General features: G+C 42.9%; 1 protein-coding gene across 1 annotated transcript in view; it reads left to right on the top strand.

The window, feature by feature from the left end:
- Window positions 1-5,535: 5,535 nt before the first annotated feature.
- Window positions 5,536-16,013, top strand: part of LOC308282349 (MICAL-like protein 2) — a gene marked incomplete at its 5' end in the record, with an annotated part of 20,991 nt that continues 10,513 nt past the window's right edge. The window contains 7 exons of the mRNA XM_080722696.1: window positions 5,536-5,678; window positions 8,893-8,941; window positions 11,641-11,782; window positions 12,445-12,647; window positions 13,125-13,249; window positions 13,643-14,443; window positions 15,066-15,265. Coding sequence (XP_080578822.1) covers window positions 5,536-5,678; window positions 8,893-8,941; window positions 11,641-11,782; window positions 12,445-12,647; window positions 13,125-13,249; window positions 13,643-14,443; window positions 15,066-15,265 — 1,663 coding nt within the window. The remainder of the gene's footprint in view (window positions 5,679-8,892; window positions 8,942-11,640; window positions 11,783-12,444; window positions 12,648-13,124; window positions 13,250-13,642; window positions 14,444-15,065; window positions 15,266-16,013) is intronic.

Here is a 16,013-nt window from a genome sequence, read left to right as displayed (position 1 = left end):
ATAATAAATACGAGGGGCTTTACTGACACAATGGCCGGTGAAATCTGGATAGAGGGAAGCTCACATCCACTGATGTTCTGGTCTGTTCACACCGGTCGTCTGCAGTGCTTTGCAATTGAGTGCAGGGCAGTTCCCATCCCAGGTGCATGAATCCAGTCAGGATGCTCTCAGTGCCTCTGCAGAAGGCCGGTGGGATCTTGCACCCTTTATTTATTTATACTAGACCTTACCCGTTCGAAGATATGTGCTCCAAAATATGTCAAACGCACCCGGTGAAAGTGTGTGAGAGAGAGAGAGAGAGAGAGAGAGAGAGAGAAACATTCCTAACTGTGAGAGAAAGGGGTGTGTGTGTGTGTGGGGCTACAGATCCCATGGCCTGGAGGAACGGACCGTAACCCTGGCAACAGACAGCAGAGTTCAACAGAAGTGGTTAAGAAAACGCTAATTTAAACTGCTTTAATTTGGGAGAAATGAAATTCGGGCTCCGTCAGTGTTGGTATAATGCTAATGGCCAATACCATGTGAACTTTGGGATCAGTTGCTGAAGCGAGTGAATAGATAAACGTAGATAAGCGTGAGCGTTAGAGCGTTAGAGCGTTAGAGTGTGAGTTTGCTCCTTTATTAGTAGGATATTTATCAATTTGTTTATTTTTGCATAATCATAGACACGTCTGATTGAAATCTTGATAGCTCTGCATGCTCTCGTTAACAGACATGCTCACGTTGCCAGTCTGTCCATCTCTGTCTCTTTTGGTATTTTCAGGGCACATGGGTGCTCTATTTTCAGTCCTCTCTTAAGCTCAGTCACTGTATTCCTGTGTCAAGTGTCACATTAATGTATTTCTCATCCAGTTGCTGAATGGCACTGTTGTGACGAATAGAGAGTTGAGCCAGAAGGCAAAGCTCTGTCTACCGAGCAATCTTAGTTCCTACTCACCTATGGTCATGAGGTGTGGGTCATGACCGAAAGCTTGTGGCCTCGTGGATACAAGCGGACAAAATTAGTTTTCTCAGACTGGTGGCTGGCATCTCCCTTAGAGATAGGGTGAGAAGTTCAGACACCTCAGAGAAGCTTGGAGTAGTAGTGCTCCTACACTTGGAAAGGAGCCAGCTTAGGTGGTTCGGGTATCTAGTATGGATACCTCCCGAGCGTCTCCCTGGGAAGGTCCTCCATGCACGTCCCAATTGGAGGAGACCCCCTGGCAGACCGAAGACCAGATGGAGGAAGTACATCTCCATGCTGGCTCAGGAATGCCTCGGGATTGATTTCTGAAGCCAAGTACCCCTGACTACAGCATTTTGCTTAGAAGAATTGACATCAAAAGTCCAGTTCCCATGCCAATATGTTAAAAATAAACAGCATAATGGCAAATAAACATGGCTTTCTATTCAATAACAGTTGTCCTAATCAAGGTATTGGTGTAATTTGGTTTAACAATTTACAAATGAGCAGGTTCACAAAAGGTCTGTCAATGTTTTATCATTGACCATACATATTCCCATTTTCTAGTTTTTTCTCACGTACCCCCTGCAGTACCCCCGCATACCCCTAGGCTAGAGGTACACGTACCCCCATTTGAGAAACACTGGGATAGGGAACAGTGGAAATCTCTGTTGGAACTGTTACCCCTGCGACCCGATTCCAGATAAGCGGGTGAAGATGGATGGATGGACGGGTGGATGGATCCCAGATGATGGGAAATCTAGTTCTCAATATTTCTCTATGCAGCTATTGTTTATATTGTTTTACTATGGCCCCCTGCTGCAGCATGTGAACAATGACTATATTGTCCATGCCATTCATATGCTTATCAACAAATACCTTCAACTAATGCATGACTGCACTTTAACTTGAAGTGTTGCTGTTGTTCTATTATTGCGCTGACTCGTGTGCTGTGACTCATTAGTGTGTTGTATGACTGCTATCTGTGTTGCCCTGTCTTTTGCAATTGTTGGGATGAGTTGGTCACAAGGGTGCATTACATTGTTCCTTAAACAGCGGTCTGTTTTTTTTAAAACATGACAAATAAACTTGGACCTGACCTGTCATAACTGGAGTCTCAGGATGTGTGTGTCATTAAGATAAGGTGGTCTCTTGGGAGAACTGAGATAAATGGGTTTCTCTCTAATCACTTAAACACAGCTCCTCCACTTGCACATATCTCACAACTTCTGCTCTCTTTACCATCCATAGATGGTGTGGATATATGGACAAAACAGGGTCCTGGTCTGATGCCAAATATTGTAGATAACAAGCCACCATACCACACAGCATTCTTTGTCTTTAAACATACTGTATAATACTGTACACTCTACACACAGGTGATATGCTCAATTACCATGTGCCCGAAAGTGAAAGCAAATATTCACTCTACCTTAATACCTACAGAACTACTGATAAACTGCTCTGACTCACAGTCAACATGTTTTCATTGGCTCTATGCAAACATTCACTGGCCGGCTAACTGTTTCCAGATGGGACTGTCTACAGGGCATATATAGGCCTATCATTTAACAGGGAACAAGGTTTTAGAGAGAGGGACACACACACACACACACACACACACACACACACACACACACACACACACACACACACACACACACACACACACACACACACACACACACACACACACACACAGAGAGAGAGAGAGAGAGAGAGGGGGAGAGAGGGAGAGACAGGCTGCAGGGGTGTCGCACCAAATTCTGGGCCCTGGGTAGTGGGTACAAGGATTCACTGCGGGGCCCCCATGAATGTTCTTCATAGGGGGAGGGGTTTAACCCATTTAGACTGGGAACGCGTTATTACGCGTTATTTTGTACTTAGAATAAAATAGCAGATATACAAGCTCACAGGCAGCGAGCTTGTAGATCTGCTATTTTAGCAAATTGTGATTTTCTTTGTCAGTGGTTCTCAAACTTTTTCATGTGAAGGACCCCCAAAATGATATCTATTTGGCCACAGACACCCATCTCAAAATATTTAGTTCCGGGGACCCCCCAGAGGCAAAGTTTGAGTTACTCCCCTTGTGACGCCCCAGGAGAGAGAGAGAGGGAGAGACAGGCAGGCAGACAGAAACAGAGTGCAGGGACGAGAGACAGCATGGTTCTGTCAAATGCATTCTCCTCTGCTGACTGGGACATTTCCTGTCTGGATTTTCAGGGATTACGTGTGTGTGTGAGGTCAGCATCGTGTGCATATAGCGAGACACACAATCCAAATATGGATAACTCAAACAAACAAAAAAATAAAATAGAGTTTGTTTGGATGTTTGTCAGCATAAGTGTGTATTTTGTGCTTGTTTGTGTACACTGGTTTCATGTTTAATGTCTGACCAAATTACGGTACTTTTGGAATACTTGAGTAAATGAAAAGTATGGGGGTGGCCATAGCTGAATGGTTAGGGAGCCCGCCTGGGGAACCAGTTCCCCTGGTTCGATTCCAGGCCAGGATAGCAATATCGATGTGTGTCCCTGAGCAAGACTCTTAACCCCTAATTGCTCACGTGCTCCTTGTGGGCAGCAAAGCAGCTGGGTTGGGCTGCAAATATTGAATTTCCCTCACGGTGTACACTATTATTATATTATTATTTCCCACACACAATCATGTCATATAGGCTACTCACTACCCATAATCCATCCATGAATGTCGCTATGGCCTATCTGTTTTCTTAGAGAAAATACGAATAGTTCCACTTTTCTGCCAGATCTTCTTCCTGCCCACAGGTTCCGCAGCAACAGATTAAAATCAAGTAGGCCTATCAAAGAGATATAGCTTGTTTCACATGATGAACGCTAAAAGCTTTTATTTTACCAAAACATTGCATCAAGTCAACACTACCCTGACCTTCACAGAGAGAGAGAGGATTTTGTTTTTACTAAATATGTGAATTTAAATAGGGACCTTTGATCCAAATTACAACGAAGCCATGCCAACGAGAAGTGGATATGAATAATGTAAAAATGCTGATTTATTAAACAAAAATAACCCACAACACTGGCACTTCCCTTTGATGCCTCCGCTAATGTTCATACGTACGCATGTGAGTGTTTTTGAATGAGGGCCACTGGGCCAGTTTTTGTCCCAAAGGTCCACTGGCTCTGTGGGGCGTTTATGACCTGCATTTAATACAGAATGGTGTGGCAGGTATCATGTTGCTTGGTGAACACACCCATCAGACAGGACAGGACAGGACAGGACAGGGCAGGTTGGCTGCAGGTATGGCCTGTACAAAAGACACACCTATTGTGTTTGTGTGGTTTCACACAGTTACATGACACGCTGTTCTGTATTATATCCACTGTAAACTGTTGGTCAGTGGACTTGGACTATTGTGTGTGTGTGTGTGTGTGTGTGTGTGTGTGTGTGTGTGTGTGTGTGTGTGTGTGTGTGTGTGTGTGTGTGCAGTGGTGTAAAGTAACTACATTTACTTAAGTACTGTACTTTAGTACAGTTTTGACTTTTTATTTTACTGGAGTACTTCCAATTTTCAGTACTTTTACCTCTAAACCACTACATCTCAGAGGCAAACGTTGTACTTTTACTCTACTACAATTATTTGAAAACTTTAGTTACTTTTAGTTACTTACTTTGTAGATTTTGATTATTATTAAAAGTTTAAAACATTAACCACTTCAGCCCTACATTTCATTTGAAATTCAAAAGATGTGTGTAGCCTACATTTGAAAACTTGAAATGGCCAGGGACATTCTGCATAATGAGTATGCCTACTTTCTACTTTTGGTAAGCCTATTTTAAGTACATTTTGATGCCAAATAAGACTACTTTCGTACTTTTACTCAAGTAGCCTACATTTCTAATTCCAGACTTTTATTTGTAAAAGGACAGAGTAGCCTATTGCAGTATTGATAGGCTACTTTTACTTAGGCCTAAAGCAAAATACTCTCTCTCTCTCTCTCTCTCTCTGTGTGTGTGTGTGTGTGTGTGTGTGTGTGTGTGTGTGTGTGTGTGTGTGTGTGTGTGTGTGTGTGTGTGTGTGTGTGTGTGTGTGTGTGTGTGTGTGTGTGTGTGTGTGTGTGTGTGTGTGTGGTGTAAAGTAACTAAGTACATTTACTTAAGTACTGTACTTGTTCAGTACAGTTTTGAGGTACTTTTACTTTACTGGAGTACTTCCAATTTTCAGTACTTTTACTTATAAACCACTACATCTCAGAGGCGCACACGCCACACGCACTCCCCCTACATGTACATGTTTGCAATGAGGGAGAAACAAAGTGATAAAAGCAGAACTCCACCCATGCTACGTCACCAGAGACCTTTGCAGGTGTCAAGTGAGAACGTTTCTTCCAGTTTCTCTTGAACTTCCCAACAACCCATGTTCCTTCCGGATACACAGCCTTTTACTGACAGGCTGGGACTCGGAAAACTTTGGGGGGGTTTCTCTTCTCTTCTCCTCTATTCTCCGTCCGTGGGGGCTTGGTCTCTCATCCGCCGTCCTGCTTTGACACCACCCAGTGAACAGTCACGACTAGTACTAGTTGTTTCTGTAAGTCCGGCGGCGGTTTGTTGAGATGTCGGCCGTGAAAGCTCTCCAGCAGTGGTGTAAGCTCCAGGTCAGCGGATACCGGGATGTCGCTGTCACTAACATGACCACGTCTTTCAGAGACGGACTGGCGTTCTGCGCGCTCATACACAAACACAGACCTGACCTCATGTAAGTAGGACTCACTCCAGTACATCCAACAGCCAGCAAGGCGGCTGGCTCACTGGACACGACTCGTTACAGCCACTTTCTCTCGCACAAAAGAAAACTGCGTGCCCTTTTTAGTTTGCGATTCCTTCTTGCAACACGTGAATTCTCTCACGTCGCAAAATGGCTTTCCCGTTGTAGCTATGTGAACAGGCTAGTTATAACTAATGTAAACTTGCTAACTTTTAGCTTTGTTGGGAATGGCATTGCTCCGTTGGCATTATATGGATGTCAGTGAACCCTGTCTGTGGGGAATAATGTGGAAAGCCGAGTAGCAGAACGGAATTCACACGGCGGTGGGCGTACGCCCCCTAGAGATATGTCATGTCATGTCATGTCAGTGGTGCTGTTCTAATCTGCTTCAGTTCAGAATAGTGCAGTCAGTGACAGTGTGGTTCTCTAACCCTAACTCGACCCCCATAAGAGAGTTACAGACCCCAAGGAACCCTGAAGGTCCCTGGACCCCTCTTTGAGAGCCACTGAGGCAGGCTAGTGGTCTGGTTGTCCAGGGATGAGACCCCTCAAAGACCAATGGCCCTTGAGGGTGTTCCGGGGGTCCCCAGCTAAATGATTAGTTAATCATCAAAACATATCAATTTGGGGTTCCTTGAAATGAAAAAGGTTTAAAATCACTTTAAGGTGTCTGCAATAACTTCACTGACCCCATGGGTTATTTTACATTAATTTTTAGGGTGAATTTTGTAATTTACACCAGGTCAGAATGCTGTCTCCCCCCCACACACAACTTATTTAGGATATTTACTGTATCGCTCCTCTGTGCATTTTTTCTTCACCCAGATGTTATTTGGTGCATAATGTTTGTCGTATGACCTGTGAATTTAGGTTCCTTTGACTCTTTTAATGAGCTTGTAATGACTTTGAAACCTCAATGCTACATGCCATACCAAGTGATCATGGCATGAGAGGTGAGAGTAATTTAACTTCTGCAGGAGGAGCTGCTCCCTCATCCTTTTTAATGAAAGGTTTTTTTAAGAGAGTGGGTGTGTCCACTCCCTCCTTTGGTATTTTGTCTTCATTGAAATAAGAAAGGGAATCATGCGAGAGAGCGGTCTTTTGTGCTGCTGCAATGCAGGGGCATAATGTGGATGCAGAGAGAGACAGACTCGCTGGCCTAGGGCCCAGAGAGTTAAGTGCTGCACATCATCCCTGGGCATCCCAGGTCATGTCGGTTAGTGCCTGTAAGTTCCCACAAAAAATTGCATTTGAATTGTGATGGTCTGGCTCCAGGACCACCACAAAAAAGGGGAGACGACACGGAGGTAAATGCAAAAGAAGGTGTGTTTTTATTTACAAAATCAATTAAGTAAAGCAATTAAGGCAAAAACGGTTTCCAAAATAAAGGGCAGGGAAACTAACTGCCCACCTTTAACTGAGACTAATGTTTAACAGAACATAATGCGAACTCAAGAGCTCTTCTGGGGTGGCCTGCTGCTCCAGCGGCCTGAGGAGGACTGAAGAGGAAGAACGAACTGATTAGGCAGGTCTTTTATAGTGTGAGGAGAGGCACTGGCCAGGTGACTCTCCTTCCGGCTTCCGCTGATTGCCTCACACTCCACCCTCCAAACCAGCACTGCAAGAAAATTATTAAAGGCACACACCACACATTCCTACAAGGCCATAGGGGCCGTCACAGAATGAAAACACAATGAAATCTACAAGCTGTTTCACTATCATAGACCCTGGTTGGTGCTGTGATGCAGCTTGTTGTACATTATCAAAAATGATTTGGGATTATGAAAATCACACCTAGTGAGTGTTGCTATTTTTTTTGTCGATTTCATCAAGCCTCCCGCTTTCCAATCACAGCGTGTCCTACGAAGCTTGGCCAATGGGACCCAGAGCGTACAACACATTTTGAGCCGGTTGTGCCAAGATGTAGGCCATATCTAGGCCACCCTGGGCAAGATATGACTTCCACTTGGTTCCAAGATTTCTAGCGGAAGTGCTGCGTTTAGCGGACGTTACATCATGCGTTGCGGTCTTGCGGATCTGTTTACATTCCCCAGCGAAAAAACTAAAATAGACTGTAGCTTTTAACTAAGTGTAACACCGCTTGAATCAATGTTTTTGTTAGTAGTATATTGTTTATTGCGAGCGTAACCAACAGAGCAGGAGACGTAGACCAGAGTTTTCCCAGCGAGGAATACGTTTGCAAGGAAGACGCACCGTGAAACAAATTACTTCGGGAAAATTCAGCCCCATCTCCTAGAACGGTCTCTGCCTTATATCTTGACCAGGGCTTTTCTCTTGGCAAATGAGTAAGCCTAGCTACGCGAGGCTATATCTAGGCCAGATGTATGCCATGCTTCAATGTCCGATTTTTGTTTGGTACCGGACATTTTTTGCGAACCGGACAAAGCCAGATGTTACTTGGAACTTAGCTTCTTCCAGGAGCACTGCTCAAAAGTCAGAATAAACCGATGCACTCACCTGGGAATCCTAGGCTGTACAGTCACAAGAGTTATTGTAGTCATGGTGCTCTTTGAAGGTGCTCAAATAATCCAAAAACAACACATTGGAAGAAAGACTCCTCCTGGGTTGTTTTCCCCCAGAAGGTTCAAGGCACTCTTGAATATATAATTTTAAAATGCTTTATTTATTTTATTTATTCTTTCGACAGAAAAAAAAAGAAAAACAAATCTGCGTTGTTGGAATGCTGATGCGTTTGGGCAAGCAAAAAATCCAGGACTTGTTTTGGGATTGATTGTTTTGTTTAGATATTTCAAGAAGTGAAGAACTTGAGTGTCTCTGGGCACAAGATTACTCACTGTAATGAATAAAATTGACAAGCATTTATAAAAGCAATCTCTGTGAAAATGGCATTAGAGGAACTGGGAGGAATGATTTTGAATACGCTTTTGTTGTCTGTTACATCATCTTTATTTCAGTTTTGTAAATTATTGTAAGAACGTCACAATGAGAACATGAATTCAAAGTGAATATTAGTCACAAAATGAAGTGGCACTTATGGTAGAATCATAGATGCTCAAGGGTGTCAGATAATTTATGAGGGATTTGTGCATAAATTACCGAATGGCTGAACTTGTAAACAAAATAATGAAGAATCATTATTGGTTATATTAATAATATGACTTAATTAACCCCCACCCCCCTCCCTCCCCCTCTCTCTCTCTCTCTCTCTCTCTCTCTCTGGCAGCAATTTTGATTCCCTGAAGAAGGATGATGTCTATGAAAACAATAAACTGGTAAGATGTGTGTGGTTCGTGTTCATTTCTGCATGGCATATTGAATTGTTTCCTATCAGAGCAATATGCTGCCAGTGCTGTAGCATTATCAGTAAACAGAATGAATACTAAGGATGCAACTTAGCATCATACACTAATACTCTTTCATCCATTATCTCTGCTGTTTTTTTACTTACTCCAGCTCCTTGGTTTAACACAAAACGGTATGGTCGTGTATACAGAATGGCAGCGCTGCTTGAGGTTGGACAGATTGTGCAGCTCATTCTCTGGTCAATAAATGTGACATTTATGTGTCACAGATGTAGTAAAAATTGAAGAGAAGTGAAAGTAAAAATAACAGAAGGATAGTAGGGGGCGTACATGTGGCTGTGAAAAGCAACATATTGCAACACAACTCATTCCCATGATGATTGTGGTGTTAGTTGGAGCAATTAAAGGTTTGCCTCTGTCAAGTGAATTAACATGACAGTTTGTATTATACAGGCTGACCTCATTTCAAAAGTGAAAGTGGCATCACAGTAGTTATATAAGGATATACTGGCCTGAATCCACCTATTAAGTGTTACCACTGGCAGTTACCAAGATACAAAGAGAGACTTCTCCAGATTAGTTATTAATCTGCTCAAAGAAAATGCTCTCTCATTGTGTCCCAAAATAGCTCCTCTCAACTTACTGTAAAGGGTAGGTCTGATCTATGAAATGATGAGTAACCGAACAATTGTGTGTAATTTCTGCAAATAGCATAGCTGTTTATGAGAGAGCCAAGCATACATAACAACCACATATAATAAACAAAATACTTTTTTGGCTTAATCTATTAACACATTAAAACTGTCAAGGAAACAGGAAACTAAAATCCAGCAAACAATAGCAAAGGCTCTCTGAAAACTACGTGAAACAAAACTCACACAGAGCCACAATAAAATGATAATAAACACGGTTTTATAGCTCAGGAGATAATCATCTCCTGAGTGTGTGTGTGCGTGTGTGTGTGTGTGTGCGTGCGTGCGCGCGTGTGTGTGTGTCTGACATGCCTCTGCTTGTCATTAAATCTGTTTTCCGCTCCTGCTTCCATGGAACTGCTTCATGGAATCCAGGTGATAAACTCCACTTTCTCTTTTCTCTGCGTCACACTCGTGTAGATGTGTCAGGGAGAAATAATAGGGCTTCATTTTTGTGTATCGTCATTCAATCTGTGAGTATAAGAAGAACAAATTGTACACACACACACCTCTGCCTTCATCACACCTCTGTTTTACATGATCCATGCACCATTTCCTATACACCATATATCTATTATTTTCAGCCCATGCTTCGTATACAGCAATCTCTCGAGACAGAGTCAATGATGGCTATGGAAGAGAGACAGACCGAGTGGGCGTCACCCTTTCTTTGATGATGGGTTCCCAGCCAGATTGGGTATAGAGTGGTTCAGTGCTCTGACATTGCATGCAGTACCGCGGTGTCCCGCCAGTCTTTTGAGTAGGAGCATGGACGTATGTACATAATGAGTGCGTGCGTCTACCTCACGTATCGCTCAAACCATTCACACACCACTTACCAAAGCTTGCAAAAGCTGCTGAGATTCAACAGCGTGAATTAACATAGAGGAATGAACTTGGCTGGATGCATATCAATGGTCCATTGTGTGACCTGCTAAATACTGTGAGGTGTAGGCATACTGTCAAGTGTTGGATGTTCTGAAGCAGTCCAAAGAGAACGTTTGGATAATAGTGGCTGATGGATTCATGAACTAAATTATTACACTATACTAACATGTTTGTTAGTCCTACTGATGTCATCAGGGATCACTGACACCCTCTGGAATCCCTGATCATAACCTGACGTTGAAAGTAGACTCAACAGTCATGCTGATTAGAAACCTGCAAGCAGATCCCGACCGCACTCTTAAGAATGGCACCATTATGGTGGTAATGCAAATGATGGACAAAGTCATTGAGTGTGAGATTGCAGTAGGCACAAACAGGGGTAAAACATTCTTCCTCCCAAGAATACTTCACAATGACAGAGTTGATGAGCTTCCCTTCACCTTCATTAGACGACAGTTCCCTATCCGCTTAGCTTTCTCTGTTACCGTCAATAAGGGACAGGGCCAAGAGATTGAACGATTATGGCATCTACTTGCCTCAACCTGTGTTTGCTTATGGCCAACTCTACACAGCCTTCTCCAGGGGAAAGAGAACCAGTGCCGTAAAAGTTTTCATTCGGGATAATGACAAGGGCATTACGCATTACTACAACTCTAGATGTGAGGGCCGCAAAGCAGCCCGAACTTTAGTTGAAGTAAAATGCATGTGCCTGTAACTGCGAAGTGCGCCTGACATCATTAATAGAATAGTGTCCCACTAGTACAAAAAAAACCACTACAACACAGTTTGTATTATTGAAATGTCATTTGTGACCTAGAAGACAAAGGATTACTGAAAAGAGTAGAACCTTACAGAAGACAATTTGCTGTATAATTAAGGTCAGGAATAAATAGTTTTTCACTTTTCTGGGAATCTTCCAATTGTCATTGCAAGAATTGAACAAGGATATAAAACGTGGAATGAAATGTCTTGAAGTCTGTAAATGTCATGTACTGTATGATGTTTGATCCTCGATTGTATTCATGGTAAAATAAATGATCGAAATCTGTTGGATACAAATCAATTCCATGTGTTTTATTTTGTTTCCAGGCATTCCAGGTGGCGCAGGAGAAGCTGGGGATTCCAGCCCTGTTGGATGCAGAGGACATGGTGGCTCTTAAAATCCCTGACCGCCTCAGTGTCATCACATACGTCTCCCAGTACTACAACTACTTCCATGGTCGCTCGCCCAGTGAGTTGAAGAGTCTTCCTATTGTTTGGCTCTGCCTCTCTTCTCTGCTCTTCATCTGTGTATAGTATGGACACTAGACAGGATGGCCTAGTGATAAGATAAAACCTTATTGACCCCCGGAGGTGTCACAGCAGCAACAGCAGTGAGAATGGAGAACCAAACCAAGATGAATTAATTAATTAATTAATTAATGAAATGAAATCTATTCATTAATATATATACGAACAGTATATGTTACAGTTCATGTGGGAAAGCGCTTGTTTTTACAGCATGAGCCTCTTTGAGGCCATGTGTGTATGTATGTACCCCAGGAGGTACATACATACAGTACATAGGGAATGTGTACAGTATCAACAGTGAATATGAGAATGAATATACAGTCAACAGACCTTCAACAGTGAGTATCCAGATGAACACTATGTAACCAGATGAATATGTACAATCTATCAACAATAATATAATGCATATAAGTACAGTCATGCTTAACAGTTAACAGGCATCTTTCGGAGAGTTCAGCTAATAGTACATTATGCAATTGTGCCAGAGTCCATGCAGGTGTCAGTAGTCAAAGGTCAGTAGCAGGACTGAAGGTTGGGGTCATATGTGTGTGTGTATATGTGTGTGCGTGTGCGTGCGTGCGTGCGTGCGTGATTCCACTGCAGTTGGAGGTATGGCAGGTATAAAGCGCCCAGCAGATGGCTCTGCAGAAGAACCATCTGGGAAGAAGAACCAGCCTGTGGTCTCTAAGGCGTACCCTTCCTCCACGCCTGCCACAGAGAACCGCCCTCCCTCCTCCAACCTCATCATCAACCCCACCCCCTCACCTGCCAGACCCTCCACAACAGCAGCCAGCGCTACGTCACAGGTAGACTGTCTGGTCTCATTGCACTTCAGCCCCACAGAGTTACAACTTTGATTGGCTCCTTAAACGACACACATTGAGTGAAATATATTGACTGGAGACTGGAGTTATCTATCCAAGTAGGCAATTTTGAGGAGATGACAAGCCATAGCTAGCAAAAAAAAACAGAACCGGAAGTACAGGTGTTTTCAATTAATTTATTATGGTTAAAATGTTTGAACTTACAATGGGTTTGCATAGGAAGGGGGCATGTCTGATAAAAAGAACATCAAATATCTAAATACTGAACTGAGCAATTTAAAAACTGTTCGGGTGCTCACAAAAGCCTGAGTAGACAATACAATTTAAACAATTAAAAAAATGTAAATATCCCTTTAATACATCCGTGACAAGTTTTTACATGTCATGCTTTTCTTACTCCTTCAACTGTAACTAATTTCTCTTCCTGTTCCTTCCATTTCAATCTCCCATCAAACCAAGGTGTTACATGACCGCTCCCATCGGACAGGCACTCTAAGCAACAAGTGTGCATCCTGTGACAAGCATGTTCACTTGGTGCAGCGACATCTAGTGGATGGGAAACTCTATCACAGGAACTGTGCAAAGTAAGGTTTTGTTCCACAGTTTGTCTTGTAACTGGAAATAATCTTAGTTCATTTATAATTCTAGTGACTTACATTTTTACAGTGAGGAATTATAGGCTCCAGGCCTGCCAGACAAAAAAAAGCAAATAAGCACAGGGTCTCATATTCCAAATAAATTGACTAGGCAATCCAAGTATTTAATGCCTACCAGCTCTTCTCTAGGCTTAAAGACATGCAGACTACTTGCCCACAGAGTAGATTACCACTGAAACACAATACTTCAACAATTATGCAAAGTATGCAAAAGTGCCTGAAGGACATTTTTGGGAGTGGCGGTAATTCTGACTACATACAGCATTTGAAGGCTAGCCAACATAAATAACCTCCATTCACTCTGATTTCTCCATACTGCAGGTCTGTGTTCCCTGAAAGCACACCATTAAGAGACGTGGCCAGAAACGCACCTCAATCAGTCCCTTTAAAAACCAACATAGCTAACCCAACCCCTGCACCCTCCAAACTGGGCCCTACCTGGTTGAGCGGCAAGACGGAGAAGTCCAGCCCTCAAGCCACCACCTCTGGGAATCTGCCCACATCATCTCCATGGCGGCCTGCTTCGGCTCTTTCTTCTGCAGGGACGGGAAATCGGGCAAATTCTGCATCCACCACCGCCTACCCCGTCCCAGCCTCACGGACCACCCATGACCCCACAACCACCACCACCACCACTGTCACCATCACTCCAAGGCCCTCTGCATCACCACGGAGCAGTCTTATCCCCACGTCCACGATCTCCACCACACCCACTCCAGCCCCGCGAACCTCAGTCGCCTCAACTAAAACGCATCAGGCCAAGCTCAAGTTCTTCCAAACCGGGCCTGATAACTCTGCTGCTGAAGAGCAGGACAAGAAGAAGACGTCGACACTGAACAGATGGTTGAATGTGGACAGTGGACAAGGTCAGGGGTTAAGGACAGGGCAGGATGTGAGAGTGGTTGTTAGCACGGCTGGTTTGAATGATCATGGCGGGTCTAGGAATGAGGCTAAAGCAGCTGGGCCAAGTGGAGCTTCTGGAAAGCTTTGGTCCAAAGAGGAGAACACTAGCAATAGCAATAGCAAGAGCCAGGCTGCAGCCTTCCTCTCTAAGAAACTGACTGAGGAGAACAACAACACTAAGCCAACGTGGACCAATGTAGCACTAAAGAAGACTGACAAGTTAGTAACGCACACACACACACACACACACACACACACACACACACACACACACACACACACACACACACACACACACACACTTATCACAATTATTACATAATCGTCTAATCGTGATTATTTGACATTATCGCAATTATTTTGTCATAATCGTCATAATCGTGAATGTTGAAAAATGTCCGAAATAGTGGAAATAGCAGATCTACAAGCTCACAACGCGTCGCATCGCGACGCGTTGTGAGCTTGTAGATCGGCTATTTCCACTATCAATGTTCTTTTTTAAGTATAAAGTTGTCAAATATGTCAGTAATTTCTTTGTATATTTAGGTTATGTGTCATATCTACCATGTGCAACTTCAAAGCCTAAAAGTCAAACATAAACGTAATTGTCAACAACAAAAACACAATTAAATCGTTAATCGCAATTATTTGAGGGAAAATTAATCGTCATGTAAAATGCCATAATCGAGACAGCCCTACACACACACACACACACACACACACACACACACACACACACACACACACACACACTGCAGCACATATTTATAATAAAACTACCGGTACATGCATCTCAGCTATTTTATCAAATTTATAGTTAGTACTCTATCACTTTTCTCAGATCTTCTCCAGCTCAGCCTCCTAAGAATGAGACAGCGGGGGTCGGAGGAAAAAAGAGGCTAAAAGCAGACCCCTCGCTTCTGGCGGACTTGGACGTTCCGTACTCTCCTAGCCCTGCTCCAGGCCTGGCCAGTAGGAGCGGGCTGGGGGGAAAGACCGGCTCCCCAAAACCTCCCAACAAAGCATCACCCAATACCACAGGTTAGAAAGTCAATACTTTCCATTAACACTACACAGATTGGTTTGTCCAACAATTTTGTGTGTGTGTGTGTGTGTGTGTGTGTGTGTGTGTGTGTGCGTGTGCGTGTGTGTGCTGTGTGCGTGTGCGTGTGTGTGTGTGTGTGTGTGCGCATGCGTGCGGTGTGTGTGTGTGTCTGTGCGCGAGTGCGCAGTCTGCGCACGCCGGTGTGTGTGTCTGTGTGTTTCATTGCTGATATTGTGAGTGTGTGTTGGCTAAAAATAACATTGTTCTTAAGATTTTGATCATTTCTTTGACTACATTACTCTTTATGGATATATGACTTTACTAATATATGACATTTACAGACTTAATGACCAATTCAAAACATTTCATTCTACATGCTATAATTCCTAATGTACTTGAGTAAAAGTACAAAATGTTTGAAAATAGCAGATCTACATGGGAGCAATTTTTTGTACAAAAATGTTTGGAAGCTTGTAGATTGTCTATTTTCAAGTAGCCACGGTATAAAATAGGGATAAAGTCGTTTTACGGTATGTATGTTTTATAATATTATAATTTATATTTTTTTAATATATATGTTTTCAAATAAATTTAGTAGAGTAAAAGTACAATATTTGGATCCGAGATGTAGTGGAATAGAAGTAAAAGTATTGGAAATTGGAAATACTCAAGTACAAATACCTAAAAATGTTAGTTAAGTACATTACTTAAGTAAATGTACTTAGTTACCTTACATCACTGTGT

The sequence above is a fragment of the Nannobrachium achirus genome (assembly GCF_963921795.1).
Source record: "Nannobrachium achirus genome assembly, chromosome: 3".
Taxonomy (NCBI): domain Eukaryota; kingdom Metazoa; phylum Chordata; class Actinopteri; order Myctophiformes; family Myctophidae; genus Nannobrachium; species Nannobrachium achirus.
This window is presented reverse-complemented; position numbering and strand designations above follow the sequence as displayed.